Raw genomic sequence first — 19,482 nt, 5'->3', positions numbered from 1 at the left:
TTACTTACGTCGATTTGAAAAAGTAATCGAGAAATGATTGGAAGAGTGCCCAGATGTGAGGTGCTGTGCCAAATAATGTGCCGGGCAGAGTGAGCAGAGTTTCGCACCCCCTGGGATAATCCAACATTCAAGTTGATGTATTTACAATATTTTATATAATTTTGTCCAGTTTCTAAACGTCTTGTCCGCACTGTGCCCCGGTTTCCGATGAACTGAATGAACGTCCCAGAGAATGAACCTTCTCTCGCAGGATTTTGACGTCTACGTCCTTGAACAAAAACTAGCATTTTTTTCTAGTGTTAAATCGAAAGTCGTCGGCGGCGGCGGCAACTCGCGAGCGGATGCAGTTCTAGTGTAGTGACCGTCGCGTTCCGTCGTGTGTGGATAGATGATAATGCATCATCAGCTGACCCAACAAGTTCTGATCCAGTATCGTACATAGGGACTCCTGCATACATCTAACGATCTGCTGCTGCTGCTGTTGCATTCCCGCGTTTCGTTCCGGAGATATCTAGGACACCAAGGATGACTAAAGATTCGCAAATAAGCAGCTGGTGAGTGTGCTAGTAGAGTAACCACGGTGCTCCCCACACCATCATTACCAAAAAAAATCTGTTAAATCTGTGCCCACTAGTCGTTTTCTATGGCTGCTCGTTTGGGCAAAATTTATTAAAAAAAATTGGATCTGATTTGCAATTAGGTACGCCCTTTTAATGGTATAAGTCCACAAACTCAAGGAAAATCCGAATCATTTGAACGAGTTTTTATTTGCCATGTACGATCAAAAGTTAGTTCGAAGTTTGTTTTTTAAGTTATTCGAGCCCTTTTTGCAGCGTAACCATCAAAAGCATTATTAATTTTCAATATATTTACATAGAATAATGAGGCATTGTAATATCGTTGATCACGTTTCAATGTTGTCAATGATAAACTGTGATTACACGTTTGCCAAAGTGCTTCAATATTTGCTCATGTTTCATAGGGTTAAGTGCTTAGAGACATTACAGAGTCAATGTTATATTATAACTCGTAATATAATCTGAGTAACTAGACAAACTTGAGCGTTCAGATTGGACATTGTCTTTACTTTACTGAAAACAGTCTTTAATAATTATCAGCTTAATTTTCAAAACAAACAAAATGAAGCACTGCAAGCTTAATTTTCAATGTCAGCTGTACTCTGAAAATTTAATGGATCAGAAAGGATGTTATATATATTTTATTATTTGGTACATCGCTGCTTTCAATGTCGTCAATTTACTTTTATTTCATACATTGCGTACACTGATATTTAACGGTGACAAAATTTGATTCAATTGTAAGACTTAGTAGTACTTAATCAGAAAAATCAAAACCGGAAAGGAAAACTTAGCAAAGTACAGTCCAATCTCATTTGTTGCACTGAAGCTGTAGTCTACATCGTGAAAAACTTTTACTAACCGAGATGAGCTTTGATGAGAAAAAATGGCGTAATTCTAAATTTGGTTTTTCTTTCTATTCAAAACTCTAGATAAAGGCTACAGATAACTAAACAAACCGACCTTGGATAAAGATTCGATGGTATATTTATTCAAATAATCATGATACATGAAAACCTTGTTTAAATATGTCCGATTTCCTTTGAATTTCTAAACCTTAACGTCACAAGGGCATAACTCAAAATCGGGTCCCATCCCATCAAAACCAAAGACGTCTCTGGTTCCACCATTTTTTTTTTTTATTTGTTTTATTTTGCCCATACATGCAGGCTAGTCATGTAGTATAGAAAACGACTGATAAGTACAGATTTGATGGAATTTTTTTTCTTCTCATAATAACGGTCTGGAGAGCACCGTGATCGCTATATAGCTAAGTGCGTATGTCATAGTCGAAGTAGCAATATGATGACGATTTCGCGAGACTAATCATGTAATCTCCTGTCTGTGTTTCGTTTTCGCGCAAAAATAGCGATCGCTGCCCAAGGCTGGTCGCGTTCGGAAATGTGCTGCTGGACATCAGCGTCGAGCTGCACGACAACAAAATCCTCAAGGAGTTCGACCTGAAGGAAGATGACCAGCGGGAAATTCCGGCGGACAAGTTGGCCCGGTTGGGGGCCGTTGCCGTGGAGACGTAAGTGTGATGGGTCAATACAATATATCCTTCGTGGGGGTCGCGGTTGGAGCTCAGCTGAAGTAGATTGAGTATAAGCTGAGCACATGCATGAGCTGGTTATTGCGAATCAGATAAAAACCAGTTTGGATTTGAACGCAAAAGCTAAGTATAGCATTAACTATGTTCAATGAGTATAGTGCAAGCGAATAATGCTGTCGCTCAGGTGTGTAGTCAGGATAGTTAAGGAGTTCGTTTCCCTTTTAATGTCTGTAAAATTATTATTCATGGATTTAGGGTAATTAATCCTTTAACGCTCATCGAGATGTCTGTGGAGCATTATCACTTTTCGACGAATTAACCCGTATAGGCCTGAGTGAAAGCAAAAATACTGAAACCCTCACCGCTCACAGAATTCTTAACGGATTCAAATGATTTTTTGTCAGTTTACTGGCCCACATATCTAGTTTCTAGAAAGGGCCAGAGGAACTCGGAAATATTCCTGTGGCCGGAGTTATTGCAGTGGGTCACTGGGTCAAATAGTGTGACGTCCATTGCTATTAGAGACTGAGATCACCTCTGCATCTCCATGGTTTTGACAGGAAGGATTTGTTACTGGGAGGGTTCAAAAGCTACATGATCAGGATTCACCTTGGTAAGTGATGCGTTTCATGTAGCCTCAATTTAAAAAGTTATCTATTACTGCATCGACATAAGTAATGTCGAAATTTTCAAAGGTTTTTTGCAATGCTGCAATAAGGGCTTATGCCGACACTCACAGTGACGAACCATCCATAGTTTGTTTAACGATTAAATAAATGCAAGATTGCCACGATACAAATTTGTGTTATCACAATTACCAAGCGCACTCTGGAACGATATTAATTGAGGAAGGGAATGAAACGGGAACAATCGTACCAACCGTTTCAAGGAAAATTAATCAGTTGCACATTTATTTGTTAATGTATCTACATTCCTGAAACCAAGTGTACATTAATTGTACGTTAATTTGAACAGTACCTCATGCAAACCATCAGGGTTCATTTTTAATTTGAACATCTAGTCACCCTAGAAACGTGTTTCTGGTTACCTCTTTCACTGTTTTGTTTTGATTCTGCGTTCCGTTCCACAGCGTTCCATTCCATTTCGCTCCGTTCCTTGAGCTAAGACGGTTGAACCATTTTTAATCTGAACGATGTGCAAATTAGCGGGGTACAAATTAAAAAGTGTTCAGATTAAATATGGTCAAACCACCCGGTAATTATTTTGCAAAATAATAATCAAACTAAATATAAAGGGATGGAGATATTAAACAATATAATTGGTGATCAGAACATTCTCACCAAAAGCGTAGTATTCTATAACTTCATCTAGCATTTTTCAGCATTAGCATGGGCGTCTCTATAGAAACGCTTGCCCTGCGAAATATTATCATGTCACTTCGTTGCCCGCCGTACACACGGAACATGATTTTGCCAAAGCGTTTCATATCTGCATATTTTTCACGTTTCTATCACTAGCCACAAGTCTGAGGCACACACAGTAGCGCTTCAATTCTCTCTTCTATAGTTTTTGTCACATTTTAAAACTTCTGAACTTTATTGTTCAATTTAAATGGAATTCACATATTTCATGAAATCGGAAATACATGTTAGTGATGTCAAGAACGATGCCTAAGGACGATTTTTACTACGCGACCAACACAACAGAGGAACTTAACATTTTTTCAACCGACCACTATTTCATATAACGGAGGTTATTAGAACTAACTTGGAGGTGATGATTTGGAGGTTATTTGGAAATTTGGAGGTTAAAATCACCTCTAAATACTAGCGATTTTGCGGTGGGACGTGAGTGTCAAGCCAAGCGTACAAAAATCGTGAATTTATAAGTTTGTTTCTATTTTTATATTTTTTCATTTTTGAACATCCCTACCCTCTTTCATTTTCTCTTGAAGCCTCTTTTGATTATTGATTTTTGGCAATAATAAAAATTTAAGTTTTTACGATACCTTTGAAAATATTATTTTTTTATTTTTATTATTATTATTTGAAATTATTTTAATACCACCGGCCTCACCTTCTGTGATAGGTTGATTTGTAGAAAAATATAAAAGGTATGATGTTTGTATTATACGTTAAATGCACCCCCAGCATTTGTAGGTAATAAAAAATACAATTTTTCAAACATCAAAAAAACAAAAAAAGTATTAAAAGTTATATGCGTGTTATGAGCTAAGGTTTAAGCCAAAAATAAAATCCTTTCGATTTCCGAGCAACAAAAAATATACAAAATTTCAAAGTGTAACCCGTCTAAAGGGGTTGGGTATTAAAGGGTTAATTACATTTCTCAAAGAAAAGTTTCGCAAAGGTCTTATTAATTGCTTTTATAACTTTCCATCAGTCTTAGCTCAAAATTCTTTTACCTCTATTTTTTATTGCTAAAGGTATGTTTTTGGGATAATATTATTTCAATCAATTTTTAGGAGGGTTTATCTAACTTATCAAAAACATTTCTGTTACAGGCATTTTGTTTTCTTCTGATCGGGAAATATATGACAATTGATAAGCTCGTTTTGTAGTCAGTCAATACAGACGAATTTCGTTCGTTGCACTGTTTTTAGGTGGGCTTCGTTTTAATTGGACTCCTTTTAAGTAGAATCAACAAAAAAAAATCAATCAACAAAAAAGCAATCAACAAAAAATAAAAAAACAGTTTTTTCGTTCAAATTTGAAGAACTCCTTATAAAAATCTATCATTGCATTACAGAAAGCCAGTGCAATGCTATGATCGATTTTCTTGAGCATTGCTTTAACTTTGAGCGAAAAAACTGGTTTTGAAAATTTGTAAAACGATGATGGTTATTTTCCCATTAAATTCAGATAAACTCAAAAGAACCCAAATTTGGCTTATTCCACGGATATTCGACGCTGGGTTGGCGCATCTTGCTTTGTTTTTGACAACATTGCTGTTGCGAGAGAGTGGGTAAAAACTAAATGCAGTTTACCAAAATTTAAATTTAAAGAACTTTTTTTGTTTTGGGTAATCGGATTTCTCCGTGTATGATTCATTTTAAGATTAATTCGATCTTATCATACAAACCACGGTCAAATTTTTGTTACAACAATCATTTTCATAACAAATTCCACATTTACTTTAAACGACCGATGATAGTATTGTTTCACATATCAGACTGAAATTTATCAAAAACATTTCAAAGCGCGGCAAAATATCTGTTTCCATGTAATCCTAAAATAGGGCCTTTCTTAGCCGAGTAGTTAGAGTCCGCGGTTACAAAGCAAAGTCATACTGACGGTGTCTAGGTTCGATTCCCGGTCGGTTCAGGTTCTTTACGTAATGAAAAATTCCTTGACTTCCGTGGGCATAGTGTATCATCGTACCTGCCACACGACATACGAATGCGAAAATGGAAACTTAGGCAAAGAAAGCTTTCAGTTAATAACTTTGGAAGTGCTCATAAGAACACTAAGCTGAAAAGCAGGCTCTGTCCCAGTGAGGACGTATTGCCAAGAAGAAGAAGATGTAATCCTAAAATGTGAATGTTATGGGGTATGAAAAAACACGTACTTGAAACTGTTTGAAATGGTAAAAAAATCTTAAATCACGTTTTTTAGCATATAGGAAAGATGTACCAGTTATGGACATAATGGTTTCCTATTTCGCTGTACGAGAAAATTTGATTATTTTCAAAGTTTTAATCATTATGTGTGTTTAAGTAGTTTGATATCAAATATATCTTGATGTTAAGGTAACACGGGAGACCGTGTTATTTTCCCTATCTTTTGTCTCATTCTAACAATTTTTATCATAACTTTGCAGAAGCAAATCTCGAAAACTTATTCATATAGACTCAAGTCAAAAAAGTATGCCAACTTATTTTATCGATCCTACGTGTTTCGCAGACGAAATTCTACACGGTTTGCTCTGAACCAACTCAATTTTTCACTTTTAGAACGTTTGATTTTCGGATTTACAAAACGATGAAAGTAAGATTTTCAACTTTCGCAACCTAACCACTACTTTCGTCGCCCCGCTGTATGGAGAGACAAAGTGACTTAACCACGAATCAAAACAAAACACTACTTGAGTCGATTTTACACTGGTTGAAAAACGTCGCAAGTAACTGAATAAAACGGCTTATCATTTTGTCATAAAACTCTTGTGTGAAATAATAGGAACTCTTTAGTTTTTGAACGCGAGCTCATTGTATGCATAATTTAAGCAATGTACACGTCGAAAAAATGTTAAAAAGGTGATTCATTTTAAAACAGTTTTGGAAGACAGGTTGTGATTCTTCTGAATTAATTTTCTCAAAACCGTATGGAAGTTACTTACGTTGATTTGAAAAAGTAATCGAGAAATAGCCAATTTTAGCGTTATGAAATAAATGAATGATCCTTATATGATAAAATTTTCACATCGATATATGGAGTGGTTCTTGAGATTTGCTTCTTCAAATGGATAGGGTGATTATAATGACGTCTCGTGCGGCCTTAGAGCATTCATAAATATTCAAAATGTGAATGTTTGGAGGAAACACATATGGTCAAATAGGGAACCACTATAGCCATAACTGGTAGACTTTCCCCAATTTAATGGGGAATCTTTTTGAAATACCGGATTTGAAATTGACTTTTCACTGCTCACCCTTCGTATCTCGATATCGAGTTAGAGAACCGTAGTAATAGTTCGTTTTAATGGTATTCAAGGTAGGGTCCCTCGATACATCCCTAACTCGATGGCCCCTTCAATATCGAGTTATGGGCAGTGCTGTTAAATGTCATGAATATCACGTGACTTGAATTTGAATTTCAATATTGCTAATATCATGCTTCCCCGTGGAAAGTCATCGGCTAATGTTTTTCTTGGTAACCATTTTTGAATTACTATTGGTTGTTCATATTTGTCGATGCTGGTTTCCGCATGTTATATACATTTCTATTCAGAGGCGACTCGTAACCTCACTTTTTACCTGTTCTACAAATCTAAAAATGCTTAATTCGGCAGAATTAGTTTATGAATCAAACAGTAAACAATTGGAATCGTCCTTTCTTACAGATCTCTTCTCAATAGATGCATTTTTTTTGCTGAAATTCAGAAATTTATATTCGTGGAACAGGTAGATTTGAGGTTAGGCAATCGCCACTGTTTCCATTTTTCCGAAATGTTGACATTTAACAGCACTTGCTATGGGGAGTTGACTGAAGTACAAATCTTATTTTTTTTTGTACAACATATGTGATACGGTCTACTGTATAACATTTGAAAAACTCAAAAATAGTCATATTTTTTTTAATAATTATCTCATCACGCGTGGTAAAGATGGATAAATTATAAAAAATCAATGTGCTCAGGTGGGATTCGGACCCATGATTCTTGTATGCTTTACCAACTAAGCTACAAGAGTCGTGGGTTCGAATCGCACCTGAGCACGTAGATTTTTTGTTGTCATAATTTATCCATCTTTACCACGCGTAGTGAGCTAATTTATTTAAAAACCATGCGGATTTGATTGCCGAACAGCTGCACCTGTAGCTGTAATATAGAAATTATTTTTCCTGATTGATTTAAACGTGAGTTGTTTTAAAGTCACGGAAATGGGGCATGTCACGGTATCTTAAGTATCGCTTAACCCGTATAGGCCTGAGTGAAAGAAAAACAACTAAAACTCACATCGCTCAGCGAATACATAACGGATTTCAATCATTTTTTCTCAGCATACTCGTACACTTATCTAGTTACGAAAAGTAGCCAGAGGTCTCGGGAGTGTTCACGTGGCCGGAGTTATTCCGGTGGGTCACTGGGTCAGGTCAAGTGAAACGGGTGCTGTGCGTTTGTGCCCATGGAGTTAGCCAAATTTCATTTCACAGATAATTTCCGGAATAGGCTATAATGTAGCCACTATATCAAGGAATTTTAAGAAAATCGCATCAGTGTAAACCTTTTGAGAAACGATTGATATGGATAATTATGTTTCCTGCATTTCATTGATCCTACAACTGTCCATTTTTGGGTCCCGGGACACCTCAAATTTACGATAAAATGGCCAATTTGTATGTAAACATCTGTGTCAGCTTATGGGAACGCCTTTTTAAGTGAACTATTATGTTTGATCTCTACTTTTCGAGGATTGAAACGGTTTATTATCTAACAAATCTATAGACGGTTCTTCCGGGCATTAGGTCCGAGTGGCCACATCCGGTACATTCTAAACGGTCTAAAACTCTTTATTAATAATGTTGAATATCAGATAATAATGATTGATGCAAATTTTTATGGATGTTATTGCAAATGAATAAAGATTACTTGGCATGTCCAAAAAATAGTCATTTTTTACCCGTCTTGACCCAGTAACCCACGAAAATATCTCCGGCCACAGGGATATTCCCGAGTTTCTCTGGCCACTTCTAGAAACTAGAAATGTGTGCCTGTATACTGACAAAAAATCATTTGAATCCGTTAAGACTTCGCTGAGCGGTACACTGATAGACAAAATAAAGTGCCCACCTCACCAGTTTTCGAATTTCTCTCATTGATTTGGTTCAAATTAAAGTTAACACACTTAAATCTTTTTTGATATTTTATTTTTGATATTCTTTTTAAGTTTCACTTACGAAAATTTGATAAAAAAGAGTTTTACTTAAAAAAAGAAGAAAATCAATTTGTATTGAAAAAAAAAAATAGTGACAAAAATAGTGCCCACTTCCTTCTTAGCCCCAGAAAAGATGATTTAAGAAAAATAAAAACCAATTTAATAGTTAAAGTGTCCTCCTTTGGCCTTAAGGACTTGCTGGAGGCGCTTCGACATGCTTTTCACCAGGTTTTGTAGATGTTGTGGATCTAGTTCTTCCCAGGCGCGCTCCAAGGCTTCAAAATAATTATTTTTGTTGGTAACACCAGTTTTGGCATCGAGAATCGTCCACAAAAACAAAATAAAGTGCCCACCTCACCAGTTTTCGAATTTCTCTCATTGATTTGGTTCAAATTAAAGTTAACACACTTAAATCTTTTTTGATATTTTATTTTTGATATTCTTTTTAAGTTTCACTTACGAAAATTTGATAAAAAAGAGTTTTACTTAAAAAAAGAAGAAAATCAATTTGTATTGAAAAAAAAATAGTGACAAAAATAGTGCCCACTTCCTTCTTAGCCCCAGAAAAGATGATTTAAGAAAAATAAAAACCAATTTAATAGTTAAAGTGTCCTCCTTTGGCCTTAAGGACTTGCTGGAGGCGCTTCGACATGCTTTTCACCAGGTTTTGTAGATGTTGTGGATCTAGTTCTTCCCAGGCGCGCTCCAAGGCTTCAAAATAATTATTTTTGTTGGTAACACCAGTTTTGGCATCGAGAATCGCCCACAAAAACACCCCAGACTATCACATTTCATCACATCACACCTCCATGCGTCACTGTTCCTTGGATGTAGCGCTCCTTACCAGTTTTCGAATTTCTCTCATTTTTTTTTTCTTTCTTTATTATTGAAACTTTCAGCCCTAGGCTGATTTATCTCATTTCTCTCATTGATTTGGTTCAAATTAAAGTTAACACACTTAAATCTTTTGTGATATTTTATTTTTGATACTCTTTTAAAGTTACACTTACGAAAATTTGATAAAAAAAGAGTTTTACTTAAAGAAAAAGAAAATCAATTTGTATTGAAAAAAAAAATAGTGACAAACAAAAGTCCTTCTTGACCCCAGAAAAGATGATTTAAGAAAAATAAACAGCAATTTAATAGTTAATATGTTAATTGGCTTTTACCCTAAGGTGGGCACTTTATTTTGCCTATCAGTGTAAGAGCTTTTTTTTTGAATTTTTTTATTGTCATCATACAACACTGTCATCCTAATTTGGTAAAACAAATTTAATAATGAGAGTTTAAGTATTTTTACTTTCATTTAGGCATACACGGGTTAAAAAAACATTGCGTTTTTTATTATTAATTTTTATAAGCAAGAAACGTAAGAAACAATAAAACCTACACATATCCCCGAGTAAAAACACATTTTTCATCTGATAATATTATTATTATTACAAAAAAAAGAAGAAAAAAATATGAATTGCGCATCAAAATGCCACTTCCCCATGTTGCCCCTTCTTACTATACTAATTCTAGGTGTGCTCCTGAACATTGCAGTAAAATATATGGAACAGAAAAAATGCATTGAGAGCACGCGACGCCTCTCTTGATCTGCTCTGATCGCTATACTTTCTCTTATTGGTTACCTATTTCAGATGCGGTAAACCGAAATACAATCCTGGCGGGTCTGCACTGAACACGTGCCGAATTTTGCGCGCACTTGGCGAGAAGAATGTGATGTTTTGCGGTGCCATTGGCGTTGACGAGAATGGAGAGGTTCTTACGCAGATACTGAAGGATAGCTCGTTAGCCACGTGGTAAGTTTGTAAATAGGTAGCGAATGAATTGGTTGTCGATGTTGGGAGTCTTAATGTAAACCAGTGTTTCCCAAACTTATTTGGCCAGTCGTCCCTTTGCGATCTGTTGGTTCTGAAATCTAGCCTGCACCATCAGTACACCCTAAAAGTTGTGTTAACCTATATCGGAAATATTTATATTAAAATTCTGCAGAGACTGCAAAAAATCAAATGGTTTCGAATGTGGACGCGCCTCTGAAACTAACCGAGGGTAAAGCTACTCTGATAAATATAAATAATAATAAGCAGGATTATTCTCACGTGCTCATGAATTAAACACTGTTTTCGTTATAAGATTATTCATTACCTAGTCACGGATACAAAAGGAATTCCACTGATAAGAAATGGCTTAGTAACGTTCACCTATACACGATTATCTCGCATTATTTTTGTTTTCAGCATCCAAACCTTGCCGGAGCACTCGACGGGCACTTGCATCTGCCTTATCAGCGGAGATAAGCGCAGCCTCAACGCAAACATCGGGGCGTCGTTGCACTTCAAGAAGGAATTCGTTATGTCACGTTGGTGCCAGAGCAAGATCGGAAGCTGCAATTCAGCTGCTCATACCGACAGCGATGAGGAAATTCGTATCTTCTACGTTGAGGGATATTTTGTGCCGGAAAAGTTTGCCATATGCAAGTACATCTACGAAAAGTACTGCAAGGGAACGCCGAATCTGTTCGTAACGAACCTCAATGCCAGCTACATACTGCAGAACTTCACCAAAGAAATGCAACACCTGGTCGAGCAGGCCGATTTGGTATTTGGCAATCTGACCGAGTTCATCTCGTTGGCCGAAATCTATGAATGCCCCACCGTAGATGATCTGGCCAGGTGTCTGATTAGGAAGTACTTAAAAATCAATCGGGAGAAAATCCTGGTTGCGACCGATGGTTCCCGAAGTGTGCGGTTCTACCACGGCAACGGCAGTGCATTCTATGCTGAATCCTATCAGGTTCCGATTATTCCCAAAAAAGCAGTCATCGATACGACCGGTAAGTTGGGTAGACATTACACAATGGTTCGAATCGCTAATTTAGTAGGAAATAAGTTAGCCGTTCTGTGGTGTAGTTGGTTAGCGCGACTAGTCTAGGTGTTAGGAGTCGTGGGATCGAAGCCCACTACCGTACACCCCCGTTAATTTGAAAGGTACCTCATGCAAACCATCGGGGTTCATTTTTAATTTGAACATCTAGTCACCCTAGAACTATGTTTCTGGTTATCTCTTTCACTGTTTTGTTTTGATTCTGTGTTCTGTTCCACATCGTTCCATTTCACTTTACTTCGTTCCATGGGCTAAATGACGTTTAGACCATTTTTAATCTGAACGATGTGCAAATTAGCGGGGTACAGATTAAAAAGTGTTCAGATTAAATGTGGTCAAACCAACGGGGGTACCCGGTATAGCGATTCCATTATTTTTCATAATTTTTAAACTTGACTCTTGTGTATACGAATTACAGTTTTTTCTCTGTTCTCGTAGATTTTAGATGTCTTCAGAGATTTTGTTTTCGTAATTGAGTTTTGCTTCTTCTAAAAAAAAAAGTTGAATTGGCATAATAGGCATATATTGCTCTCTGATTATCTGTCTTAACTAATTTGTAACAAAAATGACATTTTTGCGTGTCTCAAGAATAAAATTATGTGTCTCTAGCAGTGCTGGGAATGGTAATAGTAGTAGGCTTGAATTTTCGCGAAAATCAGGTGGCTCTCCAAGTACAGTACAGCTAATGCTCGATAACTGGGTGCTATTTAACTGGGCTGCTTTTTAACTGGGTGCTCGCTAACTGGGCTGTAGCCCAGTTAAAAAACAGTTAAACGTCAAAAACTTTCACCATCCCGTAACTGACGAGGAGCGTGCAAATGCAAAATAAGGTTTCGGCCGAATGACGCCAACCAAAACTTTGCATCTAAGTCCCCCTCGATTTTTATTTGAATGTGTGTGTGCGTTGGAATGGCAGTCCAGTTATCGAGCACTGCTCGCTAACTGGAAGGTTCTCTCAGCCCAGTTATCGAGCATAAGCTGTAGTTCAAAAACGTGAATCTCATCAAGTAGCCTCTGTTGGGTGCACGAATTTTCTAAATCATGAGTGTCATTGAAGGCTCTAAATGCGGGAAATGCAGCGGGAAATAGAACATTTTTCTACAGTAATTTTGGGTTGCCCTTAGCAACGAGTGTTTTGCAATTTTCAAGGCATTTTGACTACAGCAGCGATGGGCGTGAGTTTCACTGGCTTCGCTGACTGTGATTGGCTTTGTTTAGCTACTGTAGAGTGAATTTCAGATTTTTTCCCAACCCTGGTCTCTAGTAGTAGTGGGGTTGCTGAATCTGATGCCGTTCTCAGAAATGTTCCAGCACCTCATAATTTTTAGCTACAGGTCGCCAAAGTTGTATAAAACACTGGTTTAATTGATGTTTACATAAAATTTAAACAATGATTTATAAAAAAATATTATGAACTTATCTACCAGGCATGCGAAATAGGACTTAAAATTTCATTTCAGATATGATTTGATTGAAATTGTACGATTAAATTGAGCTTTAATCGTTGTTTTTCAACCAGCTTACAGTCTCCATACAAAATTCTTCGTTTCTCTTATATGGCAAAATATAATACTTTTCGAAACCAACACAAATTAACTTTTGAGCATCGGAAGTATTATGAACTTTGTTGATAAGTATTGTTATACACATGAAGTTTGAGTTCTGAGGCAAATTAAGCAAATAAAGTGCCATACAAGCTGAAAAACTTTCATGCAAGTTGGCTGAAATAGTAAAATTTAGCATTTTCAACAGCCAATATCTCAAAAACTAGACGTGCTATGATATTTCTGTAAATGGCAATGAATTCAGCAATTTCTAATCAAGTAAATAGCGGTATTTTGGTGCTTGATAGAAAATCGTGTTCCGCAGTATAATGCATTAGCTCGATTGACTATGGCTTAGGCACCCCAATTTAGTCGTAGCTGACGATGTAGCTGTAAATGCAGTTATATGAAACCATCTAGCCTATCATTATCATTTATCTTTATTTAAGTGGCTCTTCCCCCATGGCAAGTTCGCGCCAAGGGCGCAAAGGTTAAGGTACAAGCAACGCGTCTCTTTTGATTTTTTTCCTTGTACTTCACGTTAACTTTGTTTCAAAAATCATTGTATAAATTATGCCAAATTGCATAGATCCCGAAAAAATATGCTTGTAATGCTGTATGATTTCAAAGTTGAGTTCAATAGTTCACACTTGGTCTAAAACAACATTTTAAAACTCAAAGTTTACACACCAGGCTTAGCACCAGCGGACATTCGGAGTATCGACATTTCCAGCAGTATTTGGGTACACCTTCAAACGCTGTGAATATTTTTATGCAAAACTGATTTAAATAAAAATAAAATAATTCAAAATCATCAAAAGATATCTATAAACTAGAAAACATGTCTGTGATGTCAAAGAAAAATTCAGCATCCTTGGAAGGAAATGATAATTGATGCCGACCTGATCACTTCAATGATCAATTTGCCCCCGGATTACGGTAACTTTAAGAACTCGAAATTCAAGAAAAGCATAGCACAACAGATTTTCGAGATATTGACTGTTAAAAATACATTTAAGATTTCAATCAACTTGCATACAAGTTTACCGGCTTTTAAGCTAATTTATGTACCTGATTTACAACAGAAACCAGTTTTAAGGAGCTGAAGAATACTTATGAACACAGCTCAATGTAATGTATTATCGTTACGCAAAAATATTTTTTTTTGATAATTTAGAAAAGTATTTGGGTTTATTCTACAAGTGCCGTGAGGTGAGAATTGTACGTCTCGTATAGCGAGGTGAGAATACTCGACTCGAGTGAAGTGACTCCCCATTTGATTTACACGGCGAGTCACTTCATTCGAATCGAGAATTGCCACCTTGCTAATACGAGACCGACAATTGTCACCTCACGCCACTCCTAGAATAAACTCATTATTGTATCTTGTCATATAACTAAAATGAAGATCCTTGTATTGAGGCTGCAAGCATGTTTAAAAATGTCAGAATCAAGTCACTAAGCTTGGATGAAAAGTTAGATCAAAAGTGTCTTCAGCAAAGTTGTTCATAATATCATTCTCTATAATTTTGCTGAAGATCACAATCACAAATTTCCTCATAATAAACAGTTTGATCAAAATTAAGACTTTGATAAAGTTTACCCTACTCAACTTTTTTCTAAGAAGATGCAATACTCAATTACTAACAATTCCTCTGAAGACATCATTTGTCTAAAATTACCGAGAACAGAGAAAACACTTTTTTTTTTTGTATGGTATTCAGTTGGAGCTGCCTGACAGCTTAACTTGTCAAGGCTGAACCCTCGGTCTGGCTTTTGCCAAGTTTCCCCTCTACCAGGACCAATACTCAGACGGACTAGGCAATGGCGCCCACATGAACACTGTTTTTTTATTAGTATTGTGACGTGGTAGTTTTTGAAAAGTACCCATATTCCCTTGCTTCTGAGAAAAGGAAGCATTATGAAAATCAGCAGCTCCATTAGAATTTGTTTGAAATAGTAGTGTAGAATTTGTTTGAAATAGTAGTGCATTACTAATACTGTCTAGTCGAAATGGTTTTGAATAATTTGTCATTCAAGTGCTATTCTGATTACTGTTGTCTTTTACGTAAGATTAGAGTCTTAAATGTCAAGTGTCGTCAAGTCTTAACAAAATTAGGCTGTTTAGTAGTAGTTCTAGTTAATTTCATTTCTTGATGTTAAAAGTATTCATTGGTCATTACGTTCATATATCCTTAAAGAAAAAAGTCGCTTTCCTTGTCTGTTCAACAATTTTTCGAAACTAGCAAGTGTACCCTAATGATCGATCTCAGCGTCTTACTTTCCATAGTCATTTTTATAGTGAATATTGAAGAGTAAAGTTACCTTAGGCTTCTATTACAGTCTCCTACAAGATTCACTTTTCGGTGGCAAATGCAATGCTTCACAACGCCTACTTTCTACTTGTAAATTTTGCGAAAATGAAGCTGGAATTAGATTATTTATACCGCTGTTACAAAAGTGGTATTTCTTATTATGGCAATGTAAAAACCATATTAAAATAAGATTGTCGCCACTTATTTCTACTCAGTGAATCTACTAGTCATTTTCCTAAGAGTTCCTAAGTATTCCCTACGTCGTATATGATAACGATGTATCTAGCTAGCTAATAGTAAGAGTGGCTACGGATCATTCTGGTTAGCAAAAGGCAAACTGAACGTCACCAATAGTATTAATGTCCACTTCGAATAGATTAATTATTTGAAATGGGCATCAATTCTATCAATGACGCAGAATGTCCGTTGGATCACATCCGAGATATTATTGCGTCTATGCCATATGAATTATGACGCGGCTTTAAGCAAAAAATGCCAAAATGTGATACCACCACTACAGGTTACGCCTTTGGTTTCCATCATATGGGCTAATAGATTATGCCCTCCCATCGCGGCAAGGTCGCATAACCAAGGGGAGGGAGAACAGAGAAAACACTTTTTCCTGCTAAATTGAAGATTCTGGACCATTGTGCATTGATCTTGTATTTCCGTTGCTGTTACTCATCCGTTCATATTCATACCTTTGCAGGTGCTGGGGACTCGTTCGTTGCCGGGTTCCTGTACAAGTACATGAATGGTGAATGCCCCACGCTGTTGGACTGCGTTCGATATGGCAGCAAGGTGGCCGCCAAAGTCATTCGTCAAGTAGGATGTAATCTACCCTCGTCCCTACCAACTTCTCCGGTTAGCGGGCTGGTTACACCCGTTGATGAGGTTGAATCCAAACTTGCCTAGAACAGAACCATTGCGAGCTACTTATCCTTAAATGTACATCCTTAGTAACTTATTAGCCCGGTACAGGTGTACTTAACGCTTATTATTTAGTCCCCTTAGAACAAACTAATGGTGTTCTGTTTCTTAATCTCAAAATTTTGGTCCGTAAGAAGGTAGTGTGATCTCATTTTATTTCGTGTTTAGTTTTAGTGCTTAAGAATAGCATCGATTGTACGCTGACTATACAAAGGCAAAGAAAGTATACATTTCTAGGTGATAGTTTTGAATCTCTAATGATACCTATTTTAATGATGTTTCGTTATATACGTTCACAAGCCACAAATAATGCAATCGCTGAAAAACAAGCCACATTTGTTACGTAAGGTCATTGAAATATATATTCAAAACTGTTGATTACATGGTACATATTAGATGAACACAGACAAACGAACGTAACATTTCGAATCATTTCAGCAACGAAATCAGCATTTGAAAACATTTTCGCCATATGATTGCTGAAACACTACAAAATCAGAACCTGCGTGCATCCTTGAGTAACAAAATAGGACTGCTTGGGCATGAGGGGATTTTCTCGGTCAAATTATTAGAAGCTCTATAGTAAAATAAACTTCAATATGAAGCACATATAGGCTTAATGTAATGTCAAAAAGAAGATGATTGGGTTTAGTCTATGAACGGCGTGAGGTGAGAATTGTCGGTCTTGTATAGTGAGGTGACAATTCTCGATTCGAGTGAAGTGACTCGCCTTGTAAATCAAATGGAGAGTCACTTCACTCGAGTCGAGATTGACACCTCGCTATACGAGACCGACAATTCTCACCTCACGCCACTCACTCGTGGAATAAACCCAGAACATGTACTTAATGGATGAACCCCCTTGGAACGGTAATGTGTAACGTTCAATTATGAATGAAAACGTTGCAAAGGATATATAAATCAGCCGTTAAAAAGCAGCATGGAAAGGAAGTGTTACGTCTGTTTATCTGTAAGATTACTCATTTAAATAGTATCCGACAAAAATCCCGATTACATTGATATTTGAAACAACTCACCTATTACCTACTCATGCATATTATCAATTCTATATCCAGAATGATTTTATTCCAGGGTTTCCTAGTCGGTTGACCACGAATCACTAGGGCTCAGGGTGCACGAGTTCCCTTGATTTCCTAGGGAGCAAATGAATATAGGGGGCGGTCTCCGTAGCCTTGGTTGCTATATTTTCGCTTTATAAGCTAATGGGCATGTGTTCGATTCCCAGCCCTACATAAAAAATTGGAAAATTGGTGACTGAGGCACACTTACTCTCTTCGAAAGCAACTAGGCTCACACGACGCATGAATACGGAAAAATGAATCACCGCTAACAATGACTATGACTTATATGGACAACGGATTTGACTAACCGCAACAGCACTATGAAGAGCATTCTCCTTTTTCTCGGTATGAGAGTAAAGTGTACAGAGAATAAAGTAGATATTAGTATAGAAGCTAAATAAAGATTCTGTATCATTATAGAAGTTACAGAAAAACTATGGTTCCCGGCACAGTAGCAGGCACTCTGCGTCTTCCAGATAAAGATAAGGAAAGAAAATAAAAATTTATACGGAACATATTTCATAGTTGATTGGATATTTGAATGATTTTTTGAAATGCTAAATTTATTTTTAAGCCTACGCAAATACAGATATTGTAATAAGTCCAGTTTACGAATAGCCTAAGAACAACTCAAGTTTAAATCAATCAGATTTTTTTTCAAATGTCAGAATATTTAGTGTCATAGAATAGGCTTAGGTATAAATTTCAGGTTTTTTCCTAAATTTATAGTAGGGTACAAGAAAAGCTTCAAGAGCCTGTCCTGTTGTGTATTAGCACGGTGTGTGACGTTAGGCGTGCTTAACTACTGAAAACCTTTCCCTACTGCTCCTGTGCCTCGATCTCCCCGGAACTATGTCACGCAACTTCATCGGGGGATGGCGGTGCCCATGCACTTCATCAGTTTCTACGTAGTCTACTCCGAAGCTGGCCGGGCAACAGGCTTGATAATACTCCTCAACATCATCAGAGTTCGGTGACTTCGCAACAAAAGAGAAGAAAACCAGAAGAAACACAACTGTGGTATATTCACCAAAGTTGTGGAATATAGCAGTACCAAAAACTTTGTAGAACATAGTAGGCTGCTTAAATTTGGAAATAAATGACTTATGAGTGAAAAAATGATTTTCTTCATTTTTTTTATATAATAAAAAGTCAACTATCTCAGAAAGTATTACGGTTGTTAAGAAAATTTTCCGGTTTGCGGTAGCCGCAGAGTTCTACCGCAGCTGTCAAAGTTCTACCGCAGGCTTCGAAATCATTTCATCATTAAAGCAAACAGTTCAATCATAGTATGCTTGAAAGAGAAAACGCTATGAAAAGTAGCAACAAACAACGATCATCAAGACGGTATCCAAGGTATCAATGAAGCCTACTGATGACTCACCAGTGCAAATCAGTGATGTGACAGCTGCGGTAGCTTTTCGTTGCACCGTAATACGGAAAGTTTTCCCTAAAATTGCAATATAAGAGATAGAGAAAAAGTTGGTTCTACAAAGTTTTTTGTACTGAAATATGCTACAACTTTGCTGAACCAACTTGCTATCTATTAACATAAAAAAGTTGGCGTATAGGACACTATTGCGATTAGTGCAGAAAAAAAATCCCTTTCGTACGAATTGTAGTACAATTAATTTCGAGACACTTCTGGGAAGCAACCTATACTCTAAAACCACAAAATGACGTCGAAAAGTTCATGTCCGCGTAAACTTGCTATCTGGACCACTGTGCATTGCTGAAAAAAAATAATAGTTGAATCATTAATTGAATAACATAAAAAAGCTGTTATTCCACTTGAAGTTTGTGTTTTGAATAAGAGCTGAATAAACCTCCGAAAATGCAAATAAAGTAGCTTTTGTTCTACAACACATGAGAAGTTTAACAATTGACTGATTAAAAGCTTCTATAGGTTGTAGCCATCATTTTAGTAGAATATTGAACATTTGATTAACAACAAATCGTACAAAAGTTTCAGTGTCTAATACTTAAAATGTTGACCAGCATCACTACAGTATGCTTTTATT

The 19,482-nt window shown here is 36.7% G+C and overlaps 1 protein-coding gene across 1 annotated transcript; it reads left to right on the top strand.

Annotated features, from left to right (window-relative positions):
- Positions 1-293: 293 nt before the first annotated feature.
- Positions 294-16,767, top strand: LOC5572668 (adenosine kinase). Its single transcript, XM_001654117.2, has 5 exons — positions 294-554; positions 1,948-2,109; positions 10,345-10,506; positions 10,945-11,540; positions 16,159-16,767. Exons 1-5 carry the CDS (start codon positions 526-528, stop codon positions 16,362-16,364), a joined length of 1,155 nt encoding a protein of 384 aa, XP_001654167.1. The 5' UTR covers positions 294-525; the 3' UTR covers positions 16,365-16,767.
- Positions 16,768-19,482: the final 2,715 nt, after the last annotated feature.

The sequence above is a fragment of the Aedes aegypti genome, chromosome 2 (genome assembly GCF_002204515.2).
Source record: "Aedes aegypti strain LVP_AGWG chromosome 2, AaegL5.0 Primary Assembly, whole genome shotgun sequence".
Lineage (NCBI taxonomy): Eukaryota > Metazoa > Arthropoda > Insecta > Diptera > Culicidae > Aedes > Aedes aegypti.
The sequence above is the reverse complement of the archived record's forward strand: the minus strand, read 5'-3'. Positions and strand labels throughout refer to the sequence as shown.

Coding starts and splice junctions, on each gene's coding strand:
- LOC5572668 (XM_001654117.2), top strand. CDS start 526: ATGACTAAAGATTCGCAAATAAGCAGCTG. Junction 2,110..10,344: donor GGGGCCGTTGCCGTGGAGAC/GTAAGTGTGATG, acceptor TACCTATTTCAG/ATGCGGTAAACCGAAATACA. Junction 11,541..16,158: donor AGCAGTCATCGATACGACCG/GTAAGTTGGGTA, acceptor ATACCTTTGCAG/GTGCTGGGGACTCGTTCGTT.